The sequence below is a fragment of the Podarcis tiliguerta genome, assembly GCF_965153285.1.
Source record: "Podarcis tiliguerta genome assembly, chromosome: 4".
NCBI lineage: Eukaryota > Metazoa > Chordata > Lepidosauria > Squamata > Lacertidae > Podarcis > Podarcis tiliguerta.
The window spans coordinates 19,345,177-19,371,410 of NC_139537.1; the positions used below are offsets into that span (position 1 = coordinate 19,345,177).

The 26,234-nt window shown below is 39.9% G+C and overlaps 1 protein-coding gene across 1 annotated transcript in view; it reads left to right on the forward strand.

Moving 5' to 3' along the window:
• Positions 1-26,234, forward strand: part of DYNC2H1 (dynein cytoplasmic 2 heavy chain 1) — a 154,872-nt gene that overhangs the window by 30,827 nt on the left and 97,811 nt on the right. The window contains exons 32-54 of the mRNA XM_083435941.1: positions 50-200; positions 1,576-1,778; positions 2,342-2,524; positions 3,104-3,286; positions 4,014-4,237; positions 6,123-6,238; positions 6,923-7,122; positions 8,577-8,841; positions 9,565-9,772; positions 10,943-11,072; positions 11,902-12,057; positions 13,056-13,315; positions 14,150-14,396; positions 15,764-15,915; positions 17,543-17,687; positions 18,311-18,413; positions 19,386-19,553; positions 19,665-19,795; positions 21,620-21,868; positions 22,674-22,782; positions 23,533-23,646; positions 23,987-24,129; positions 25,096-25,174. Coding sequence (XP_083292067.1) covers positions 50-200; positions 1,576-1,778; positions 2,342-2,524; positions 3,104-3,286; positions 4,014-4,237; positions 6,123-6,238; positions 6,923-7,122; positions 8,577-8,841; positions 9,565-9,772; positions 10,943-11,072; positions 11,902-12,057; positions 13,056-13,315; positions 14,150-14,396; positions 15,764-15,915; positions 17,543-17,687; positions 18,311-18,413; positions 19,386-19,553; positions 19,665-19,795; positions 21,620-21,868; positions 22,674-22,782; positions 23,533-23,646; positions 23,987-24,129; positions 25,096-25,174 — 3,919 coding nt within the window. The remainder of the gene's footprint in view (positions 1-49; positions 201-1,575; positions 1,779-2,341; positions 2,525-3,103; positions 3,287-4,013; positions 4,238-6,122; positions 6,239-6,922; positions 7,123-8,576; positions 8,842-9,564; positions 9,773-10,942; positions 11,073-11,901; positions 12,058-13,055; positions 13,316-14,149; positions 14,397-15,763; positions 15,916-17,542; positions 17,688-18,310; positions 18,414-19,385; positions 19,554-19,664; positions 19,796-21,619; positions 21,869-22,673; positions 22,783-23,532; positions 23,647-23,986; positions 24,130-25,095; positions 25,175-26,234) is intronic.

Sequence of the window (26,234 nt, forward strand, 5' to 3'; positions counted from 1 at the left end):
TGTATACATATAAATCCATTCTTGCTTATGAATATTGTTTTCTCAATAGATTATTTGTTTAGCTGAACAAATTCAGTTCACAGAAGATGTTGAATGTGCAATCAAAGAAGGTAATTTGCAACAGTTAGAATTAGAACTGATGGCTAAATTGGAGCATTACACCAGCATAGACACTAATACAGAAGATTCAGGCAATACAGGTATGAAAGAGGATTGCAATGGCTTTTTCCCCCAGGCTTGAAATTATTTTCTCATAACTGAAGCACACTTGCTGTTACTAATTATAGTAATAATTTTATCCCCCTAATTGTACAATCGGAATGACGGCTGTAATTTTGTATGGTTGTACCCATTTTGACTGTAATCCAGAACTGTTTTGTATGTGATTAATGCGCAGTATTTCATTTTGACTGCTCAAAATGGCAAAGGTATCACAGTGGCTTCCAAAGCAGTATAAAACAATATATTAGAGAGAGAAATTACAATCGAACAATTAACATTATCAGTGAATTGCCAAATATCATCAGTGAACTATGAAACCATCGCAGGTCAGCACATCCTGACATTTTGATTTGCCTGGAACACCCAGAAAGAGCCCCTCTGCTGACTTCAAAGTCCAGGTCGGGGGATGTAGGATTCCTTGTGCATGTAAGGTGTCCTCAGGTGGTACTTAGGCTTCCCCAAGGGAAGCATTTTGTCCTAAAAGGGAAAGTTGGTGATGGGGTGGTAGTTCTCAGTTCAGAGGTGTACTACTACCTCATCTGTTTATCACAACCAGTAATTTTAGGTTAAAAATACAGTGGTGCCCCGCAAGACGAATATCTCGCAAGACGGAAAACCCGCTAGACGAAAGGGTTTTCCGTTTTGGAGGTGCTTCGCAAAACAAATTTCCTATGGGCTTGCTTCGCAAGATGAAAATGTCTTGCGAGTTCCTGCGATTTTTTTCCGCTCCCCACCCCCTTTTTCTAAGGCACTAAGCTGCTAATAGCCTTTTAGCAGCTAATCCCTTAAGCCTTTAATAGCCGCTAATAGCCGCTAAACCGCTAATAGCGCTAATCCGCTAATAGGGTTGCTTCGCAAGACGAAAAAACCGCTAGACGAAGAGACTCGCGGAACGGATTATTTTCGTCTTGCGAGGCACCACTGTAATGGATATGACTTCTGGGCATGTGCTGGGTGAGAGGTTTGATCCTCTAATAATCCATTTGAATTAGACATTCCAATGCTAACTGTAATGCAAACCATTTAATGTATACCATAAGGGTAGCTGGGGAAATCCAGCCAGATGGGCGAGGTATAAATAATAAAATTATTAAAAATTAATACTAGAAGATAAGACACTTGGCAAGCTGCTTGCTCTTCTAAATCCAGATCCTTAAAAAATTACATCTGTTAAATAGTTACATTGTATACAATGGGTGACACTTTCCCCCCTTTTGTTACATTTCATTTGTAAGAGTAAACGAGAAGCTTATGATTGGATAAAGCAAGATAAATAAGAGGCTAATATAATTGCTTTTAAACTTTTAACGGTCTGTTTAATGGTCTCCTGGAAATAATATTATTTATCTTCAGAATCTGGGATCCTTGAGCTGAAGCTTAAAGCTCTTATTCTTGATGTTATTCATAACATTGATACTGTGCGGCAGCTAAATGAAGCCCAGGTGCAGAGCAATGATGACTGGGCCTGGAAGAAGCAACTCAGGTTTTATCTAAAGAATCAAAGATGCTACATTCAAATGGTGGATGCTGAACTCGAGTACACTTATGAGTATCAGGTACTGTTCTCATTTCAGTTTCAAAATTTATTGCAGGGATCTCCTAATCATGCATTTTTCTTGCATTCAGAAATATTACTGCTTTCCCCATCCCTCCTTCATAGCACATTCCATATTATTTAAGGGGAGCAAAAACTATAGTCATCCTTGCTCACTAGCTGAAGTGCTTGAAACATTTCTTGACTCCTGTATCCCAGAATGAATGGTTAATTATTTTCATTTGTGTTTGCTCTTGATAACATGGTCCCCATCAACTGTAATAGCCATTTTTGTTTACCTTTTTTTAATCATCAACTGTTCAGTCATATGACATACATAAGGTACCTCTTTCACTTCATGGTGTGTTTCGTTCCTTCCATGGCAAGCTAACAGATTTGTGGGCGACTTCAGGAAATATAGACTTATGCACATTTGCATGGTTTCCCTCATATTTGACATTTGAGATTATTACTTATTTGGAGTTTGCAGTTCTGTTGTCTATTTTACATCTGTACGATTGAGCTAGGATTGTGAATTTGATCTTATTGTGCTGGATGATAAGACACGTTTCTTTATGTCATTAGGGTAATTTGCCAAAGCTTGTTTACACGCCATTAACTGATAAGTGTTACCTCACGCTTACCCAAGCTATGAAGATGGGCCTCGGAGGGAATCCTTATGGTCCAGCAGGAACTGGCAAGACAGAATCTGTAAAGGCTCTGGGAGGACTGCTTGGAAGACAAGTTTTAGTTTTTAATTGTGACGAGGTAAGGCAGCATATTCAATTCCAAGTCCTGGTTTTGACCTTTATAAGCTACTGCTGCGTTATTTTTAATGCTATATTTTTGCAAGTCCCTTTTGAAGTCAGGTTGTGAAAAGCAAAGTAAAATTATCCCGAATGAACAGTAATTTATAAAGTTACTCTATTCATAAATATCACAATGTTCAGACAGTATTTGCCACTGCCGCAGACCTCTGCGTGTGATGAAATCAAAAGTGGGTCTTGGGCTCTTATGTTTCCTTTTGCTCCCCAAGTGCCATCTCTGATTCCTTGTAAGCTTGTGAAAGAGAAACACAGAACCAGTATTTAAATCAAGGCAGAAACTCCTAGTTTGTGTGCTATCTTCTATTAACAGGAGTGGAGTAGGAAGTATGCAAAACGAAGACCTGTGTGCAAACTAGTCCCCCAATGCATGAGGAGTGGGAGAGGGAAGCAATGTCTGAATAGGCCCTAATATATTTTTCAAATACCATTACTCCCCCCCTTCAATACAGTTATTAAAACTTTTCAAATAGGAAATAGAATACTGAAGGTTCCATATCTTAACTAACATTCTTATTTCAAGGGCATTGATGTGAAATCTATGGGGCGAATATTTGTTGGTTTAGTGAAATGTGGAGCCTGGGGCTGTTTTGATGAATTCAACCGGCTGGAGGAAGCTGTTCTGTCTGCTGTATCTATGCAGATCCAGACAATTCAACATGCTTTAAAGAAACACCAACCTGTGTGTGAGTTACTTGGAAAGGAGGTAAAGTATGGTCTTTTATCCTCTTTTACAACAGTTCTGCCATTTTCTTTATTTTGAGTTAATGTACCTTGTCTGTTCCTGTACTCTTGCAGTGACACTCTAATCCAGGCACCCCCAAACTCAGCCCTCCAAATGTTTTGGGACTACAATTCCCATCATCCCTGACCACTGGTCCTGTTAGCTAGGGATGATGGGAGTTGTAGACCCAAAACATCTGGAGGGCTGAGTTTAGGGATGCCTGCTCTAATCTGTAGGATCTTAATGAGTGAAAGAATCATCCTTGGAGCCCATCTACTTTTTTCTTTCTTCCAAATTTCTTAATGAGACCTTTTTTAGTTTTTTGCATGAAAAAAACTGTAAAGGTCAAAGAATTGTCCTAACGGTAAACTAGTATAATTCGAAGGATTTTAGTAATTTCAACAATTATCTTTAGAAGGCTCTCATAAAGAGAAAGAACATAAAAACTAGATAGATGTCTAAAATGTATTTGTTTGGCACCAGTGGATCAGAGCAACTTCCTCTTTAGTACAATGTTCTGTTTGGGTCAGTGGCTGGTGCTGGTGCTTCAAAGGAAGATGTGAAGAAATAGCTTCAGGGTAGAGCTGTTTCTTGCCATTTCTGGCAAATGGGGAATGAGAATACATGGGGAAATGGTCACTTTACCAAATAGTCATTAGATATACAATTGTTTCATAAGTCCCTTATGAATGCATTTTTTAAATGTCAGGTGGAAATGGATCACAACTCTGGAATTTTTATCACAATGAATCCTGCTGGAAAGGGCTATGGAGGCAGACAAAAATTGCCCGACAATCTCAAACAACTTTTTAGGCCCGTTGCTATGACTCGGCCTGATAATGAACTCATTGCAGAAGTGATTTTATATTCAGAAGGTTTCAAAGATGCAAAAACTCTGGGAAGAAAATTAGTGGATATTTTTAATTTAGCAAGGTAGGTGTTTTATTCTATCTCCAGGCCTTCCATTTAGGAAATATAAACTTTGGCTCTTTGGGATGCATGCTAATTCTTTAATATCACCTCACATGGTACTTTGCTATTCCTGAATACTAAAAATCGTAGAGGGAGAAGTCATGCCTGTGAAGCATTCTTGTTTTGATCTAGTGTCGCATATTCATTCAGGGTAGGTGCTATGAGCTGGAAGACCCAGATTCAAATGCCAGCCCATGCATCAATTTCCTGACTGGCTTTAGGGGAATTACTGACTTACATCTCCTTCCCCAATACAAGCATAGTAATACTGACTAACTTTATAGGGCAGAGGTGGGGAAGCTCTGTCAGGGGCTCCTGTTTGGCTCATGAGGCCATCCTTTTGAAACCATACCTACCTGTCAATTAACTGATGTCACCTTGATTTCAGCTGATAGGTGGGATCAGCTCAGTTGAGCTGCATGTGGTAGTTCCCTGCTCACTGACTGATGTGGTGGTGTTAAATCCTGCTAGGTTTGCTGCTGATACCAGTTCCATTCAGGGAACTCCTCCACATAGCTCAACTCTACACCCATCAGGGGATAGGTAAAGGTAAAGGGACCCCTGACCATTAGGTCCAGTCGTGGCCGACTCTGGGGTTGCTGCGCTCATCTCGCTTTATTGGCCGAGGGAGCCGGCGTACGGCTTCTGGGTCATGTGGCCAGCATGACTAAGCCACTTCTGGCAAACCAGAGCAGCACACGGAAACGCCGTTTACCTTCCCGCCAGAGTGGTACCTATTTATCTACTTGCACTTTGTGCTTTTGAACTGCTAGGTTGGCAGAAGCAGGGACTGAGCAACGGGAGCTCACCCTGTCCCGGGGATTCGAACCACCGACCTTCTGATCGGCAAGTCCTAGGCTCAGTGGTTTAACCCACAGCGCCACCCACGTCCCATCATGGGATGAATGAGGTTAAATCCTGCTCCGTAACTACCTCCCCCACCCTTGCTGACCAACTCTGAAAGGGGGGGCAGTCCACCCAACTGTCAATCAATCACCTGTTGTCATTAGGATGATTGGCTGGCTCAACCACCTGTCAAAGTTGACCCATTCAGTGGGGGGAGATAAGAATCTGGTTCCACAAGCCAAAAAGGCTCCCCACCCCTATTATAAAGTTATTGTAATAATTATAACTGGCAATTGGATTGGAGACTCTTGTTAATGAGGGGTATGGACAGAGAAAGGAGCCAAATGCTGAGTAGAGAGATTAGATATATATTTTTGTGAAAGTGCTGGTGAATGTCTCTTAGCTACGCTATTAGTTTTGTGTTCCAGCTGCTCTTCCCTTTAATCTCTGTAGCCATTGAGGCAGAAGGCACAGAGTGACACAGCAAATTATGATTATTATGTGCTTTGACATAATAATATACCATACTTAATGCAAGCTGAGATTCATAATCCAGTTTCGAACTATGGTTTCAGATGAAGTGTAGTTAGTGAGCCTGGCCAGTGGCCTATCTAATCCAATGTCTGGTTCTCACAGTGTCCAGCCAGATACCTATGGGAAGCCCATATCAGCATCTGAGCACAACAGCACTCTCCCCCTTCTGTGGTTTCTAGCAGCTGGCATTCAGAATCATAGAACCATAGAATTGTTGAGTGGGATCCTGAGTTCATCTAGTCCAACCTCCTGCAATGCAGGAATAATAGAAGCATACCACCTCTGAGAGTGGAGTTAAGCTGAACTAACCATGGTTTAATGTTGGGTTCTAACTTAGCCCTTGGCTCTGCATCTCTTCATTACTCTATTAAAGCTTTTGATTTCTTCTCAAGTACTAAAGGGAAGTTGATCAATGATTGTACATGGAGGAAGCATTAAAATATGACTGTGTTTTTTTTTAAATCAGGGAACTCTTGACACCTCAGCAGCATTATGATTGGGGCTTGCGAGCACTGAAGACTGTTCTGAGGGGATGTGGGAACCTTCTTCGACAGCTGAAAAAAAATGGAATGAAAGAGACAGGTAAAACTTGGATGTTGTCTTTCTTTATATCTTTATATGACTTCTCAAATTCAAGCATTCTGCTTTTGTGGGAATCTTTTTGTCAGCAGATGTAAAATCTTTCCCCCCCACAATTAGAATCCCACAACTGACCCACAGTCATTGGAAGAGCTGGGGTTAGGTTCACACAGAGTTGATGTATTCCCATGACCTGGTAATACCCACATTGCTCTCGATTCCTAGTTCCATTCTCAGGAACCTAGTTGCTTCAAATAAGAGCCAAAGTTGGATGCTGCTTCGCAGTAGAAGTCATAGGGAAATATCAAAAATAGGAAGTTTGTTGAATCTCTGGCGTCCTGTCAAACAGTAGACAATGCTTGGCACAGTAGGTTTGCATTAACAATTAGTTAATTTTTTCTGAGTTGTTGAGCTTATTGTTAAAAACTCCATAGCTTTCTTATGAGTTGTGGCATAAACCTAAGAATTAATGTCTTTACCACACTGCTGAATATTTTCATATTCAGTATATCGTCTAGCTCTTACCCTTTTGTCACTGAACTTCCACGTGAAATTTAAGGCATTACAAATCCACCATCTGTAGGGATTGCATTATCTTGTGATACTAGACAGCAGCTAGTGTGCTTCTCTTACGTCTTGAAGCACGAAGAAATTAAATGGTATCCTCTTATCTTTTCTCCCATGTAGTTAATGAAAGCCATATTGTAGTCCAAGCACTGCGACTCAATACGATGTCAAAGCTTACGTTTGCAGATTGTGCACGGTTTGATGCATTAGTTAGAGATGTCTTTCCTGGTATTGATTTCAAGGATGTAGATTATGCAGAGCTAAATAATGCTTTACGAGAAGTCTTTGAGGAGGCCAATTTGGAAATTATATCTACTCAGGTAAGTATCAGCTACAACCCTAACTGATACTGAATACCTTGAGTTTGGTCTTTGCCTAAAAGTCTTAAGAAACTTATAGTAAATCTGTTGTGGTTATAAAAATACTAAAAGAAAAAAATCTTAATTCCATCGTTATTGGAAATACTTTTGCGGTTTATGTAAATGAATATATGCAAAATGTATATATGTAAAATCAAACCTAAAAATATTTTACTAAGTTACATTTTAATAAGCTTCATTGATTCTTGTGGCACTTACTTTTGCAAACCTGTAAGATTAGAGTCAAAATAATTTAGGACGGTTCTTCATCTGATCTGAATTGCTTGACACAAAATCCCTCCATGCAATTTAAAGACACTAAAAGCAATGATTTTATTATCTAATTGTGTGAAAGAAGCATCCAGTTGTTTTAGTTACCTCCTCACATTGCTCAGCAAAATGGAACAGGTGAACTAATTTTGTGGTCTAGACTTGGTCAGATGACTCCTTCCATGGGGGAGTGTGTGTGTTAATTCTTTTCTTTTTTTTGCTGTTATGTATTTAGTGTTTTTATGTTGCAAACAACCCTGTGATCATTGTTTGCAACATAAAAGTTACCTGCCTTAGCCCAAGACAGAACTGTATTCATGGTCTCAAACCACTAGGTACCTTTACTCACTTTTTTTTTTGCTGATCAGTCATTTCCTTTCCCCCTCCTACAGTGTCCTCTTTTAATTCAGATTTTTTTTTGGGGGGGGGGAGTCTTTTGTTCTCTCTCTGCTATTTTTCTTCTCTTATGGTTTCCCTCTGTCAAAACAAACCCTGCAAAAAAAGAAAAAGAGAAAAGGAAGCATACTGTATCCAGTTCCCACCCTAGAGATCAGGTTAGCTAGGGCACATTCCACTCTATTGGATGCCTCTCCCACTGTAAATGGATAAAGGAACATGGGGTCCTGGTTTTGAAGATTCATTCTGGTTTGGGATGAATGAGGCATCCAAGGCACACTTGGCTATAGCCAATGGCTAGCATTTTATACACAGAGAAACTAGGCTTCACTTGGCAGAGAGCTTTGACTTGTGCCAGTCCCCTGGGAGGCAGAATGAGGGACCAAGGTTCTATTCTCATCTGAGAATAGATGAGAATAGATTATCTAATTGGCTGTGGATAGTCCTCAGTCTTTTTTCTTAAGCTTGGCCATGGGACAGAATTAGGGAGCAATCATCTGATCTGGACTAAATGGCATAACTTGCTTACATGTTCCTTTCTTCCTTGGGTCGTGAGATGAGTTAATCCAGAATATCAAGTGCCTTGTTCACCCAAAGTGAAAGGAACCAGTACTTGATGTTCCTTTTTGTTTTCAAAAGCTAAACGAAAACTTGAAAATGTCTTATTATCTGCTCCTTATCTGTTTGAGGGACGACGTCTATAAACATTTAAGTGTGTTTTATCCTTCTACTTTTTCCTTTTGGTAAAGATCAAGAAAGTTCTGGAACTGTATGAGCAACTACGCCAGAGGATGGGGGTAGTTATTGTAGGCCCAAGTGGCGCAGGCAAATCAACCCTCTGGAGAATGTTGAGGGCTGCACTTGGGAAAGTTGGCAAAGTAGTGAAACAATATACCATGAATCCCAAAGCTATGCCTCGCCGCCAGTTACTAGGCCATATAGACATGGACACCAGAGAATGGTCTGATGGTGTGCTTACAAACAGCGCTCGACAAGTGGTACGTGAACCAGCAGGTACGTCTGTGAATTAGAAATCTTGGCTTTCATAAACAAGGAGTTTTATTTTTTTATTTTTTTATTTTTTAATAACTTTTACTCAAAATTAAAACAAAACATATTATCCAGAAACATATTATCCTTATTCCCCCCCATTTTTCATCTCTCCCCCCTCCACCACAGAACCCACCCACCCCCACCCCCTGACTTCCCTCAGTTCCAGTCTTTGACTTCTCTAAAGATACTGTTTTCTGCATGTTGCACAGTTGTATAAATCCTCAAACTATTTAGCTGATTATTATCAATAAAAAGTTAATAAGGAGTTTTATTTTTAGATCCTAATCTTGATTACTCTGAAATAAGACACACTGTACGTATTAAAGTGTGTATAGAATTATAATTCTAACTTTGGTCAATCTTATGATATCACCCTAAGAGGAGCTGTGTTACTATGTGTGTTTACTTACAAGACACTAAGTAAATAAGAAAACGACTATGGTGACAATAAGAATTGTTTGCATTGTAGCCATTTATAAGCATGTGGTTAGAGAGAGCATATTCATCTGGCTTGATCTAGTTGTTTGTTCATTCATGCAGTTGCACACATTGGAATTCCTCAGAATTTATACTTGCTGTCCCCTGTATCCACTCCAATTGCAAATGCTAAAATAAATCTAATTTGAACTCCTTCTGAAAAGTGACTAGTTTGAGATACAATGTTTGGTTACTGTTTGTAAATAGATGTTACTTCATGGATAATATGTGATGGTGACATAGATCCTGAATGGATTGAGTCTTTGAATTCTGTCCTTGATGACAACCGTCTACTTACTATGCCCAGTGGAGAAAGAATTCAGTTTGGCCCAAATGTGAACTTTGTTTTTGAAACCCACGATTTGAGTTGTGCTTCTCCTGCCACAATATCTCGAATGGGGATGATCTTCCTAAGGTAATGTGACATTTGACATAGATGTGCATTAGAGTGCTTTTCAGTGGTTATACATGCTAAGGAAGGTTGAACAAAATTTGAGGTAGTTAATTTAAAATACACACATTATTTTAACCAGCCATTGTTTCATTCCATTGTGCCTTCATTGTTTCCATTTGCTTGTTGCTCATTTGGAAGGTAGGCAGTGTCTCTTAAAAGCACAAAACTCTTGAACAAATGTTATTGGCAGGCTTCGCTACATACATGGAATTGGTGACCTCTCCCTATTGTTCCCTTTAAATTGAGCTGTGAGTCTGACAGCAACTGTAATGGGATTCTTATGCATATTAACAACTTCAAAGAGGGCTTCAAAGAAACACCAATTAGATAGTTGGCCATGTTGGGTTTAATAAGCTGAGATATGAAGAAGACATAGCTGCCACATAGGTTTTTTTTTGTTTCTTCCTTTGCATGAGCAAGTGAACAAGCCAGGAAGTCTTCAGTAAACTATGGTTTTCCATTTCATCCAAAACCAGGAAATCGTAAATAGCAGCTTTGGAACATGCTAAGACATGAAGGCAATGTTTGAAGCATGCTTAATAGCTTGGCTTGTTCTGAAGCTGTCAAACAGAATTTTCAGTACAGATGACATGGAAGATTATTTTATTTAAATAAACCTTTTAGCTGCCATTCAAAAAACATATATAAGTTCTGGGCTTGTTTGTAGGGCATCGGGCAGGGGGGCGGTGTGCCCTGGGTGCCATGTCTGGGGGTGTGTGTGTGTGTGACAAGGTACCCCAAGGGGTGCTTGCCCCGCCATCCCCGGGTGCAGTGACGTGAACAGCCATCACCCCGCCGCAGCCGCATGTGGAATATCCTCCGTTCGCAGCTGCAGCCACAAGCAGAGGATCCTGCCACCGTCTGTACAGCGTTCGAGCGGCGCCGGCGGCAAACTGCTATGTACAACGCATGCGCAGTGTGGTATGCATGTGCTGTATGTGTCGTATGTAGCAGCACAATGCGTGCGCAGCCGGCGCCCGCCCCCTCCCCCCCCGGGTGTCAGTTAGCCTTCGTTCGCCCCTGTTTGTAGGCTTGGGCAAGGAGGCTGCGTGTGCTCTTCCTATACTTGTTTATGTATTGGTTTATGGCAACATATATTCTTGCTTTAATCTGAGGCATGTCCCATTCTAGTGATGAAGATACTGATCTTAATTCACTGATAAAATCCTGGCTGAGGAACCAACCCGAAGAATGCAGACAAAATCTTGAAAACTGGATTGGGGATTATTTTGAGAAAGCTCTAAACTGGGTCCTAAAACAGGTGAGTGATAATATATATATAAACAGTGTCTAAGTTTGGCCTCATTGAGGGGCAGTATTTCAGTATGAGTAGGATAAATGTTTGTTTTTTTAAAAAGCACTGTATATAAATATTTTAAATGGACAAATTCTAAATTGAATGTCGGAGGTCTTTAAATGGGTTCTAATTCCTCCTCCTGTTTCAAAGGCAAGAAATGATATTAGCATTTTCTTGTTTAAAGCCTCTCCCTCTGCTGAACTCCAATTTCATTTCCTGCCTTGCTTGGAGCAGTACCCACATGGATTCTATCTTGCTCTGTACATGTATTCTATCTTGCTCATCTGCATGGATAACACTGTGACCAAAGCCTCAACAGGCAAGGGGATATCAGATTGGGTCTCTCCTCTGAGGAGACAGTCCTGATCTCCTGGGCCAAGAAGCGTCTGGTATCCCTCAGGTCAGAACACATTTGAGGTGTGAGAGAGTGGAGAGGCAGAAGGAGGGAGGGAGTCAGTCTTATCTTTCCTTCTTGCTCATCATTTATCCATTGCTCTGCTGATTGTGGAGCCTATGAGGATTAACTATAGTCACTGTGTAGTTACCAGAGCAGATGTTTTAAGATAGTAGATAGAACCTATGTGTTGCTTCTTAAGATAGATGGTCTACTAGACATCTTGCTTTTTTAAGATTGATGTTTTAAGATTGTATACGTACTTTTGAGTGCTGTCTTGGCCACTCTCAAGTTTCTGTTAATATTTACCTCCCTACTTAAATAGGACTCTGCACTAAAACTTGGTCCTGCTGTTGCAAGCTAGTTTACAGGTTGCTTACTGCATGCTCTATTTTACAGAATGACTATGTGGTAGAAACAAGTTTGGTTGGAACAGTGATGAATGGTTTGTCTCATCTTCATGAGTGCACTGAACGTGGACAATTTATAATCAGCCTGATAAGAGGACTGGGTGGAAATCTCAACATGAAATCACGGCAGGAATTTACAAAAGAGGTATTATTTGGAAGACAAAATTATTCTAATCATTAGCAGTTTCAGGGTGGGCAGGGAGGGGAAGAGAGGGAGAGGAGAGATTAAAAATATATCTCAAGAAGAAGAAAAATAGCCAAGAACTGATATTGGCACTCAGCTGTAAAAAAAACACCACCACCACAAAAAACAAAACCTAATAGTCTAAACCAAATGTGAAGTGCAACAAAATTTATTGCATAACAAACAATGTGATGAGGGAAAATGTATAGTGATAGCATATGAAGATAAAGCATTGTACAAGTTTTGCATGTCTCAGTACAAAAAGATTAGTACACTGTTTTTTGAAGCTAAGCTTTTTATTGTTGGCTCTCGGCAGAAGCAAGAGAAGTTATATAGAGGGCTTAGACAGAAGAACAGCGGTGAAGCCATTTTGCCACATCGCTGTGAATATTTATTGTTGAAAGTCACATTTAGTTTGTTAAAAGAAAAAGAAAGAAAGGAGACTAATAAGTCTAATAAATAGTAATGAAATAATACCCTGAGTAGCAGAAACTTCTGTTACATTTGGTGGAGTATGAAGAGTCAGTGTTTTGGATCCAGACTAAGTCATGCTTTAGTCCCATTGATTTCAATAGGACTAAAATGTGGCTAACAGTCTAGATCTAACTCTCTAGAATCATTAGAAGGGAACATCCTTTTATGTTCTGAGCATGAACTGACATATTCAAACTTGGGAGATAATTTTCTAGATGAAAAGAGAATACAGTTATTTTCTGTATCTAAGTTTCTATATCCAGACATATGGTCTAGATATAGAATGTTTTGTTTTTAACTGTTTTTATTTATAATTTTATTGTTTTATTCACTTTGTAAACTGCTTTGAGGTTTTATTTGAATCAAGTGTTAAATAAAATCTGGCAAAATAAATAAATAGATGTGTTGTGGAGGATGTTTTGTAGCAATTACGTTTGGTATTTTTAGGAGTACATTTAACAATGTTTTAATAAAATTTTTGAAAGGTGTTTGCTTGGGCACGTGAGTCTCCACCGAATCCCAACAAACCATTGGACACCTATTATGATCCGGATACTGAACGCCTAATGTCATACCAACTGAAAAAGCCTGAAAACCTGACTGCTGATGATTTCGGCAATGTCCAGACTCTTCCAGTCATTCAGACGCCTGATATGCAAAGAGGCTTGGATTACTTTAAACCTTGGCTAGGCTTTCATAGCAAGCAGCCATTTCTTCTTGTTGGGCCTGAAGGATGTGGAAAAGGGTACGGATTTTCATTTTCATACTAACTGTGATATCAGTGCAGTCTTACTAATACTTAAAATGATGTTGATGGCAGTATTACTTGAAAATCACATGTTCTCTGATGGATCTGTTCCGCTACTCCAGGCATGTGGATTTCCTCCTTCTGTTTCTTTATACCATGACATCAGTGCCTGTGCTCCATTCCTTTTGAATTTCAGGTTAACTAAGAATATTCCTAAAATATAATGTGCAGGTTGCTGTGGGTTTCCCATGCGTGTCAGGCTGTCACATGGTGTCAAGGGTGCTCCCCAGTCAAAGGAATGCACATGGCAGATAGTTAACTCTTTATTGTCAAAGAGAACACCTACAGTCATTTCTATGGCTCTGAATACCTATGCACACCAATCTAGCGCCTAGGCAACTATTCCCAGGTCCTAGGCTATATGTTGCTTCTGCAAGCCTAGTGCTTATCCTCACATTTAAGGAGCCAACTCTAGCTGAGCTAGAGGGCGTCCGAAGTGGTTGGAGCTTTGCCTTGAGGGTGAGTTGTGGGTGGGATTTGGATTAATTGTGAGCTAGCAAAATGAGAGAAAAGCTTCCAAATGTAGTGCTGTGCAAGAACAATCAACCTCATAAGTAAATGAAAATTCAAAGAAGCCTGAAGGATTAGAGCAATTTTAAAGTTTAGCTTACTAGCTGTGCTGTAATGAATACTCATGTAAAAACCATGTACTTGTCCAAGGTTAATGTTTTGCTTTCTAGTTATTGCATGTTCATTTCACATGACTAAGACAGACTTTAGATGTTTTTCTCCCAGTGTGCTGTATTTGCATCTTTTCATTTCCCCTCCCAGAATGCTGCTTCGTTATGCCTTTTCCCAGCTACGGTCCACTCAAATTGCTACAGTTCACTGCAGCGCACAGACTACATCTCGACATCTGCTCCAAAAATTAAGCCAGACATGCTTGGTGATCAGCACCAATACTGGGCGCGTATACAGGCCAAAGGATTGTGAAAGACTGGTTTTATACTTAAAGGATATCAATTTGCCCAAACCGGATAAATGGGGGACGAGCACACTTGTGGCTTTCCTGCAGCAGGTGAATAGAATTTGGTTTAAATGTTGCTTTCAGAATTCTAGTATAGGAAGGAACTTCACACTTCCTGTTCTGCTTTGAGTCACATTTGATGTTTTCACAAAATTGCACTATAATATCTGGTATAATATTTGCTTCTTGGAAATCCTTGTGTATTTTTTTAAAGTATGTTTCTCTGAATACATTTGTGTGCCTGTCAGTAGAAGACTTATTGTTCAGGAGGGTGAGTTCTGGGTGCACTGCATGGCTATCTATTCATTCATTACCATCTCAGGTCGTAATTCTGACATTAGTCCTTTCCCCAAATAGGAAATTACGCAGTCCATTAAACATGGGTGCAGAATAAAGTTTACAGCTTGACAAGAGTAAGCAAGACAAGTTATGATGCATAATGTTTGGTTTAAATAACAAGTTCAGGAGTGTTTGTAGTGCAGCATTTTGGTTCAGTTATTGTGGAAAACAGGTCACCTGTAAGAAAACCTACTTCAAACTTCAAATTGCTTCCATTCAGTGTTGTTTTATCTCTTACCAGCCTTAAGGTTCCAGTGGGAGGGTTGCAATAACTAAAATATTAATATTAAAATCAGTTAAAGCAAGCTACAGTGTAAAGAATGGGGTGGGTTTGAATTCTGTCTATAGATACAGATAAGGTACCAAAGGCCCAGATAAAGAGGTGCATCAAGATTCAATGAAAGCTACATAATGAACCTTGCAGGTGCACCATGAGGAGGAATTCTACACCTTGTGTTGCGAGTCATCAGGCAGCTCTACTATGGCAATTGGGGCATCCAATGACATTGAGGCGGGACTCTCCTGACAACCCACTTGGTCCCTTCCCAGCACCTAGATCAGTGCCTCCCAGGTTGCTGGGCTCCTGTCCAGGATCCAGTTCACAATCAACCCATTCTTCCTCTTGCTCTGATCAGCCCTGTTTAGATATCTCTATGGGGCTCATAACATCAGTAGTGATTTGGGCAGTCTCTTCAGCTAACAGTGGGCTTGCTGTAGCATCGCCAGCTTATAAAATCATGTCTTCCCTCTTTTCCCAGTGACTAGTTCTCCTCACAATGCCTTCCATTTTGAGTGTTACCCACCTCATGTGCACTTTCATATGCTGTAGAAATTTCATACATTCAGAATTAATTCAGGAAATCTATGTGTTTTCCATAGTAGATTTTGTTTACATAATTCAGCATTTCTCCTTGAAGAAATGTGTGCATATATACATTTCACATAGAGTTAACCTTTATTAGACCACCTAGTCATAGTTACTGCTATTTGCATAGTCTTTAAAAAAGCCTCTTACAAATATTAAACATTTTTTCTGCTTCTTATATATGTCTGTTCTGTAAATTTTATCTTATCCCAAGGTGCTGACGTATCAGGGATTTTACGATGAAAATCTTGAATGGGTGGGGTTAGAAAACATCCAGATTGTGGCTTCCATGTCTGCTGGGGGAACACTGGGAAAGCATAAACTTACTTCCAGGTTTACTTCTATTGTCCGTCTGTGTGCAATTGAGTAAGTATCTTCTTGATAATTCTTCATATTTCCATGTATTAGACTGACTTTGAATTGATGAACTCTTTTTATTCCTCTACACATCTATGTTCTCTAAATTATAGCTTAACATACATTATCCTCAGAAAAGTAGTATGCTTATTGTCAGGGCCTGGAGTGAAGGGGGAGAGATTGAGGAGGAATGGTAGAGGTCGACCCCCCTTCTCCTGGAGCTTCCAGAGGAGAGGAAATACAGCAGTGGTTTGAGGAAGGTCACAGCTCAGAGACAGGCGAACAGAAGAGTTGAGAGGTGTTGGGAGAAGGGAGGGGGCAGCCAGCTGATGTTATCACTGGAGGGTATTTCTGATCCCCCTTCTCCTAGAACTTAGCATTCATTGAGGGTGCAAGAGCAAAGGTCTCAGAGACAATTAGCCCCTGGTGGCCACTGCAAGGGGAAGTGCTGTTGGTAGGAAGGGAAGCGGGAGGAGCAACGCTATTAAAGGGAGGCAAACTGCATTCTTTGGCTCTTGCCGTGATGGTTGTATAAACTCATTAGTAAGAACTCTTTGTTTTTCTCTGCTCCTTGCAGCCACCGGGGGAAGGGAGAGAATTCCCTGGAGTCTGACACTTATGGAGAATAGAATTTTTATTTATACGTTCTCTTTAGACATTTGGGGTGAACATGTCCACTCTTTAAAGAAGGGAGCAAAGAGCCTCTGCTGGCTCAATTTCAGACCTTCCCTCTCAGCATGGAAAGTCTGAAGAGAGAGTCTAAGAATGTTTGGGTGCACACATGTAGAACCCTCCCCATTATCTTAAAGTCATATGATCTTAAACTTGGATATCATCCATATTAAGGTAAAGGTATTAGGTCCAGTCGTGACCGACTCTGGGGTTGTGGCGCTCATCTCGCTTTATTGGCCGAGGGAGCCGGCGTACAGCTTTCGGGTCATGTGGCCAGCATGATTAAGCCGCTTCTGGCGAACCAGAGCAGTGCACGGAAACGCCGTTTACCTTCTCGAAGGAGCAGTACCTATTTATCTACTTGCACTTTGATGTGCTTTCGAACTGCTAGGTTGGCAGGAGCTGGGACTGAGCAACGGGAGCTCACCCCGTTGTGGGGATTCGAACCGCCAACCTTCTGATCAGCAAGCCCTAGGCTCTGTGGTTTAACCCACAGCGCCACCCGCGTCCCTTCCATATTAAGGTAGTCCTGCATTAATCTAATTGAAAGCATAGCTAATGCAGTCTGGTTCTGACTCATCTTTTGGTTCCTGGATAAAAAATAGTACAGGTGGCAACCATTTTGTGCATATCCAATTGATGTGGGACTGCAGATGTACAGGTCCTTTCGGTTCCGGAAGAGGGCATAACGGGAGCAGGGCGGGCTTATACGCACTCCACCGATGTACACGGGGTCCAGGAACAGAACCTTTGTGCAAAATGGTCACTGTATGTAATGATCTTATAAATTAACATTTTTAACCAGATACTGGCACAATCTTTTGGATGAAGATCTTCAAAGAAGCCAAACTTTATTTCAGTTTTGGTCTGTTCGGCTCATACTGATGGTTATAGGTCTAAGTAAACAATACAAAGTAATTTAAAGTAACTGTGAAAGTTTGATACTTATAATTCTAATTTCTAGTTATCCAGAAAGAGATCAGTTGCAAACGATTTATAGTGCATATTTAGAACCTGTTCTACACAAGAACCTAAAGAATCATCCTGCTTGGGGATCTTTGGCGAAAATCCATCAGTTGGCAGGATCTATGGTTCAAGTATATGAGCAGGTACAAATGATTTAATTTGGATTCTAATGAAACAGTATAAACTTTGGTGTAGAATTTATGTCTCCTTTATTAAGAGTTTCTACATCCTGGTGAAATAGCAAAATTCCTAGTGGCACAAATGAATCTGTTCAATTGTGTCTCCCGTTCTATGTTTCCTCTGTGCTTTACAAACTGTTTCTGTATGTATACCAGATTTACCTGTATCCAAGTTTTCTTGATTTTAAACTTTGTAGTCATATTTATAATGGTGAATATTTGAAATGCCCCAGTGGAAGCAAGATTCATAGAATCATAGAGTTGGAAGCGACTATGAGGGTTATTTAGGCCAGCTCCCTGCAATGTGGGGCTCAAACCCTCGTCCCTGAGATTAAGAGTTATATCCTGAATACCGTTATTTTGCTATTCACTAATGAAACAATTCTATAGTCCTGTGCACACTTACTTGAGAGCAAGTCCTGTTGAATTTTGTAGGAAGTAAACTTGTGCACGATTGTGCTTCTAGGCATGTAAATGTATATGCATATATTTCGTAGAAAAATTGTAGGAAATTATGACAATATATTGTTGAAAACAAGTGGTAGTCTTGTAGTAAAAGGTAGTTTTGACATCATTTATATTTCCAGATTCGAGCAAAATTCACAGTAGATGACCATAGCCACTACCTATTCACACCATGCATTCTTACTCAGTGGGTTCTAGGATTGTTCAGATATGATTTAACAGGAGGTGAGTAACTCTGACTATGACTAAGCACCTAGTTAAGTTTTTGCTGGAGTTGAAGTTGCCAAGCTGCTTCTTAATCTCTGCAGACTGTTCTGATGCATATGCTGCTTCAGGTTCAATACTATTGTCAGTATGTCTGGCAAAGATAATAAATGCAAACAGTATAAAAGGTTGTAAACATTGTGGTCAGTATGGTGACATATGCATATGTGGTGGCCATGTCCCATTGTATCCTTGTTTTGGAACCTGCCATTTGCAGAAATGGCAAACATCACACATCAAACTATATGCCATGCTCCATTTGAGAGGAGCAAAATGAGAAATTAATATCTAAGGAACCAATAGTATTTACTTTGTTCATTTATTGCTGGGGGATAACCAAAATTGAAAAACTGCAGAACTTTTGACATTGAATTCTTGATACAGCGAGCTGTGGCAATTATCCCTGGCAGAAAAATTGATATATCAGTTTAAGGCAAAGCTTTTATTTTATAGATAGAGAGACAGATAGATAGGTATTATTTTATCTCAATTACAGTCAGAGACCTGTACAGCAACATCTACTGAAGTCTTTCCTCACATTATGAAAAAGAGACAGTATGAGCTGTAATATTATGATGTAGCATACATCTTTTATTTGTCACACCATTTTGCTGTCTTACTTGCTGCTAAGATGAGGAGCGACTATACTTAGACAGCTATCCTGCCAATGACTTAAATTAAAATTCCTAATAAGTGCCATTGTATTGTTTTTGTTTAATGCTTATGAAGAGCCTGGTTTTACCATGTACTTTTGGAATTAGAATAGTTTTGAAGCCTTCATTTTCATTCTTGATTTTTATTTCCCCCTTTGCTTCTTGATGGTCTCCATCTGGTATGTAACCTACATTGCTGCATTAATTTTGACTTTCTGTTGAAATACAGAATTTCAAAGGTTGAACTCTATAATGTATATTATTAATTTATACTTAATAGGGGCATCAACACACACGGTAGATACTGTTTTGGAAATTGTTGCTTATGAAGCCCGCCGGCTCTTTCGTGACAAAATTGTTGGATCCAAGGAACTTCATGTATTTGATAATATTTTGATGAAAGTTTTTCAAGGAGATTGGGGTTCAGATATTTTGGACAGCATGGCAGGTAAAATAAAATAAAATGGTTAGTTTTGTTTTCATGTTTCCAATATTTATTGCATTAAAATAAAATTTATATAAAATATAATATGACCCAACTGTCATTATATTTTTGCAGATAGCTTCTATGTAACATGGGGAGCTCGTCATGAACTAGGAACCACTATGGCCCCAGGACAAACATTGCCATCCCATGGAAGGCCACTTGGCAAACTTAACTCAGCAGACCTAAAAGATGTCATCAAAAAGGTATATCAAAACAGATGAATATATTTAAATATATGTATTTCAGAAATTCATATGGGACTGAATACTAACTTGTACAGACACTTTCCCTCACTCAATGCGACTTCCGCTTCCCTCTTTGTAGCACCCTCACTACCCCAAAATTTGCTCTGAAGAGTCCCCCAACTTCTGTAAAAACACACAGTGCTGCTTATTCTATAAACAATTGCTAAAGGCAGCATCTTATACAGCTAAAGTTGTCCCTCATAAACTTGCTTGTAGGACTTACTTCTGTGTAAATATGCATAGGATCAAGTTTCCAAGCTCTTAATCCAGGGCTCAGCTTTCATTAGGGGGCCGGTTCACTGTCCCTCAGACCTTGTGGGGGACCGGACTCTATTTTGAAAAATATAAATACCCTGCAAGCCAGTCCCGCAGCTGCCTCCGGACCTGGAGGAGGAACATACTCTGCACGCGCTCAGGAGTGTGTCTTGGTGCCGCCTGCTCACTGGCTTTGTTGATGAGCAGCAGCCGCTCCATTGGCCATCCCCGCAGAGCTCCCAGGCTGCGTGCACCACGCACTGCGGCCCGTCGTCCGAGGCCAGGTTGGCTGACAGGCCACGCATGCAGAGCACCGGGCAGGTGGCGCACAGCTCACCCTCCAGCTGCTCCAGCGCGGCCACCGAACGTGCCACCAGCAGCAGCGCTGAGCCGGGCGCCAGGCACAGGGCCAGCAGGCACACCAAGCTCCGGTTGAAGCCCCGCGGTGCGCCCGTCACAATGCCCATGGCATGTCCCAGACTTTTGTGGTAAATTATTGTCTCCTGCTGTATGTGAATAATATACCATAGTATTAGGTGTCTTATACACTTAGCCAAGAGAGGGCTGACCAAAAGCTTCCTGAAGAGTGTGAATCTTTCCCTGCCTTTAAGAAACTGGAGGAACACAACCTACTTGGTGGTGTCCAAATGCCCACCTTTCAGATAGGACTAATGGTCCCATTTGAGGTGATGTAACGTACTACTGATGGTGATGCTTCATCTGTGATAGTGGTTTCATATCTTCTTGCTGCTTATTGAGTGATGAACATGCGTGAATCAATGAATCACCTGTTCTTCTATTCCTAATCAAGGAGATCTAGACACAACTTTGGTATTATAATAACAACATAGACGCCATTTGTATAGCTGGCAAGATAATTTCACAGCAGGCCACCAGATTTCATCACTCACCCAAACTTTCCAGCTGTACAAACATTTTTCCTCAATACAAATTGAGGTGAAAAGCCTATGAAGAATGAATTAAGCAACTTCTATCCTCTAGAATAGGGATGCGGGTGGCGCTGTGGATTGAGCCTAGGGCTTGCCGATCAGAAGGTCGGTGGTTCGAATCCCTGTGACGGGATGAGCTCCCGTTGCTCAGTCCCTGCTCCTGCCAACCTAGCAGTTCGAAAGCACACCAGTGCAAGTAGATACATAGGTACCGCTCCGGTGGGAAGGTAAGCGGCATTTCCTTGCACTGCTCTGGTTTGCCAGAAAGTGGCTTAGTCATATAGGCCACATGACCCGGAAAAACTGTCTGCAGACAAATGTCGGCTCCCTCGGCCAGTAAAGTGAGATGAGCGCCGCAACCCCAAAGTCGTCCCTGACTGGACCTAACGGTCAGGGGTCCCTTTACCTTTATCTTCTAGAATAAAAATGGATTTTTATAATTCTCCATTTTGGCTAGTATAGCTCAGGAATCAATAAGCCACATAGGAACAAACCAGTATTATGTCTCTGCTGTTGCATATTGTTATATTTAATGGTTGCATTTGCATTTGTTTACTTATTACTTCTTTCTCTTTAGGGCATTATTCACTATGGGCGTGACAACCACGAAATTGAAATTTTGCTGTTCCCAGAAGTCCTTGATTATGTATCTAGAATCGACAGAGTACTGAGTTTTCCTGGAGGGTCGCTTCTGTTAGCAGGCCAAAGTGGAGTGGGCCGTCGAACTGTTACTTCATTGGTTAGTCACATGCACGGAGCTGTTCTCATTACACCCAAAATTTCCAGAGGCTATGAAATGAAGCAGTTCAAAAATGATTTGAAACATGTAAGTTACTATATATATATTGTATGTTATTCAAACTTGCTTCTCAAAAAAAATAAACAAAGGAAGATCACTATTGAAAGATTCCATATTGGACAATCTGTTGTCTATAGGAGTTGAAACATTATGCTGTGTGCTATTTATATGTGACAAGCTGAACTGAATGGTGCTATATAGACCTTCTTAAATTATTTTAAAGTGGTCTTTATAAATAAGTAGAAATTCAGGGATTTCCAGTTTCTTCTGTTCATCCATTAGCTGCTTTAGTTTGGACAAGATTTCTGGATTAATACCGTTCACCTTTTAAAAGTGTTATCTGTCCCTCCCATACTTTTGTGTTTTGTTTCTTTCCCCCCTCAATCTTGTCTGTATATCTGGCTATGAGGAGGAGAGTATCATTAGAAATATATCAACTGTCTCAATAACTTCACATCATAAACTATTTTTTTCTTTAAAATATTTTGAATTATTTAATTATTTTATAATTTGTCAAATAAACCTTTGTTGATGTTAAACACAGTAAATAAACCAAAAACTGCAGTAAAATAGTTGAGACCAGGCACCTCTCACTGCATTTAGCTTCAAATCATGTGCTTATAGCTTTTGTGTTGAAATATTATGTGGCTTGCTGCATTTGTTTATACCATGAAAATATAGATCCTATGTAATCCTAGGTTGAAGTGTGAAACAGATTTTATTTTGAGAACTTTAGTTTCAGTATTTCAGATAATTTATTAGTGATGTTTCAATTCTGCTGATTTGGCAGGTTGATATATCTTCCCATAAACAATCTATTCCATTTTTCCAGGTGATGCAGCTTGCGGGAATTGAAGCTCAACATGTTGTGTTGTTGCTTGAGGACTATCAGTTTGTCCAATCCACATTTCTTGAGATGATCAACAGCTTGCTATCGTCAGGTGAGATTACAATAAGAGGTCAGTGGCCTACAATAGGGCCTGATGTGATGGCTGCTGCAAATTTCAATAGGCCCTGAATTCTAGCTGTGTCTTGTAAAGTACAATGGCCTTCAAACATATCACTTGTCAACAGTTCAGTGCTACAAGAATTGATCTATGTGATCTCCCCCAGCCCCGGCTTGTGTTTTCTTCTTCCTCCTCATGTTTTTTAGAAGCTTTTGCTTCCATTGTGGATTAACTGTTGTTTGTATTGTTGCCTGAACCAATATAGACTGTGGTTACTCTTAAGTTAAGAACTAGCCAGAATCTCAGACAACTTTGAACTATGATTTAAGATCTTGGCTTGTTCCAGAAGCTGGCTGCCATAGTTTTCTAGTAACTGTGACTGGGAAACCATGGCCATTTGGACATTTCCTGGCATCATCGTGGCTTACATAAGAGAAGAATTAAGAAGCCTGCATCCTAAAGCAAAAAGCTGGTTAGGATTTCTTGAGGAAATAGTAAATTAATTGTTTATTTTATAGTGATATGGAAGAGTATTGGCTTTTCCTGTACAGATTTTTAAAATTTCAGCTAAAAAAGGAGAAAAATGTAAGACTGTTGTATTTTGCTTTATCTCATTTTATGTTCGAATTAAAATATTTTCAAGTAAAGAAGTTATAAAACATTTATTTAATTGTTTGCAAAATGGAATGCTGAAAATGATTTTAGTAATTTTAGATTTTTTAAAAAAACCTGTTCCTGAAATAGGTGAGGTTCCTGGCTTGTACACAATAGAAGAATTAGAGCCACTCCTGTCTCCACTGAAAGATCAAGCATCACAAGATGGATTTACAGGACCAGTTTTTAACTATTTCACTTACAGTAAGTGAATCACAGTATGTATGTATTTGTGTATGTATGTGAGTCATTACAAATGAATCTGGGGAGAAACATGGCAATTTTACAAGTATATATGATAAAAAATGTCTATTACTAAAATTTGATATTTATTAGGTTATATAAACACATAATAATTGCTGTCCTACTGGATACTTTTTCAAAACAGAATCCATGTAGCCTGGAGGTGGGTTTTTTGTCTCCAGCTTGTGGTTGTGATGTAAAAGAAGCAAGCAGGTGCGCAGCCCCTAATATCATATAAAAATGTTAGGTAAAGTGTTAAACACAACGTTTATGATTTACAAATGCACTGTTTACATTTTAGGAATTCAACAGAACCTTCATGTTGTGTTGATTATGGATTCTACTAATCTGAACTTCACAATAAATTGCGAAAGTAATCCTGCCCTTCATAAGAAATGTCAGGTCCTCTGGATGGAGAGTTGGTCTGAAAACAGTATGAAGAAGGTAAGCACAGAGAGAAATACTAAAGTTCCATTCAGTGTATTTAATGCCCTCTAGGATTCATTTCTGTTGCTTCTGTATTCATGTATTAAAAGTTACACAATTTTATTTAATTACTGAAATAGAGGGATAGCAGTTATTGTGAACGACAGGCTATCCAGGGAATGAGCAAGAGGACTACTGTTCTATGTAGCTGTAGCCTTTACTTCATCTTAAATGATTCTAGACTGGTTTCACTCATCATCTTTTTACCCCAAAGTAGGTGTTTACACCTACAGTGGTACCTCGGGCTACATACACTTCAGGTTACAGACTCCGCTAACCCAGAAATAATACCTCGGGTTAAGAACTTTGCTTCAGGATGAGAACAGAAATCGCGCTGTGGCGGCGCGGCAGCAGAGAGAGGCCCCATTAGCTAAAGTGGTGCTTCAGGTTAAGAACAGTTTCAGGTTAAGAATGGACCTCCGGAACGAATTAAGTACGTAACCAGAGGTACTTACACCACTGGACTTACACCTACTTTTTCATCTCTGCATCTGCTTCTGAGGTGTGGAAGCAGTGTAACCTCGAGATTACTCTAAGTGTCCAAGCCTAATAATAATAATAATAATTTATTATTTATACCCCACCCATCTGGCTGGGCTTCCCCAGCCACTCTGGGCGGCTTCCAAAAAATATTAAAATAGTGTAATACATCAAACATTAAAAGCTTCCCTAAACAGGACTGCCTTCAAATGTCTTCTAAAAGTCTGGTAGTTGTTGTTCTCTTTGACATCTGGTGGGAGGGCATTAAGAAGCCTTTTCCTTGTGCTCAGCTCCATTTTGTCAGAACTAACCACTCTAGGAGCACCCAGGATTCTTTCTTAAGCTTGGAATGGGTGGCACCCATGCAATGATATTTCCTTGGTAAATATCTACTTGCAATAAAAATATCCAGTGATACTATTTGTTTTTATCTTCATGTTTTAGATACCTGAAATGTTGTTTATTGAATCAGATGAAAAAGAAAAAACTAAAACATCAAAGGAACGCAGAAAGAAGAATTCTGGTGAGATATTTGCTTATTCCTTTAAGCACTTAGAGTTACTTTCAAAACTGTTGTGTAAGTAACAAGAAATATTGAAGACATTTAGACATTAAATTATGACCCATTCTATACAAAATTAGTAAACCAATGGTATAATTTGATTTTATCAACCTTGGGTAGAATTTCAGTAGGAAAAGTGACCTGCAGTGAATAATGTATATACAGAAGATACATAATAAACATGAGTCTAGTCAAAACGGGTAATACTAGAAACTAAAACTAGCAGCTTTAAATTTACTCTAATACTTTTAAAAGAAAATGCCTGGGATGACATTTTCTTTTCCCATGGATGATGAAGATCCTCAAATGGAATCTAGTTCAACCTAGTGCCTGAAAGCAAGAAACACAGATAGTTTGAGGAAGTAGCTCTCTTATGTTTCAGTTTGTTTCCTGCCTTTGTCCAGCGTAGATCCTATGAGTCTATTCAGCTACATCCTACTCAGAGTTGACCAACTGAAATTAATCAACATTAATCATCCCCACTTCTACTGTGGAAGGTCATGTGCATCCAGAATTGGCCTCCACAGTCACTTACGGAGATACTGTTAAGACTGTGTTCATGGAAGACAAACTTACTCAGCTACGAGTGATTGCCAAAGAAGAAGAAACCTGTAACTTTCCACTGATACCTTCAACTGAACAAATACCTCACATTCATGCCAAGTGCTGCTGAATGAAGCCCTGGCTTTATAACCCCCTCCCCCTGCATGTACAAACTTTTGTTAGAGAAATGGACGATAGACGAGTCATGTTGTAGGCCCTTTGGCTTTGCACTGTTATTGTACAGTCGTACCTTGGAAGCCAAATGGAATCTGTTCCAGAAGGCTGTTTGACTTCCAAGGCATGGCTTCTGATTGGCTGCAGGAGCTTCCCTCAGCCAATCGGAAGCCCCGCCGGATGTTCAGCTTCCAAAAGAACGTTCACAAACCGGAACACACACTCCTGGGTTTGCGGGGTCCAGGAGCCAAAACGTTTGACGGCTAAGGCGTTTGTCAACCAAGGTACAACTGTACTAAAATTT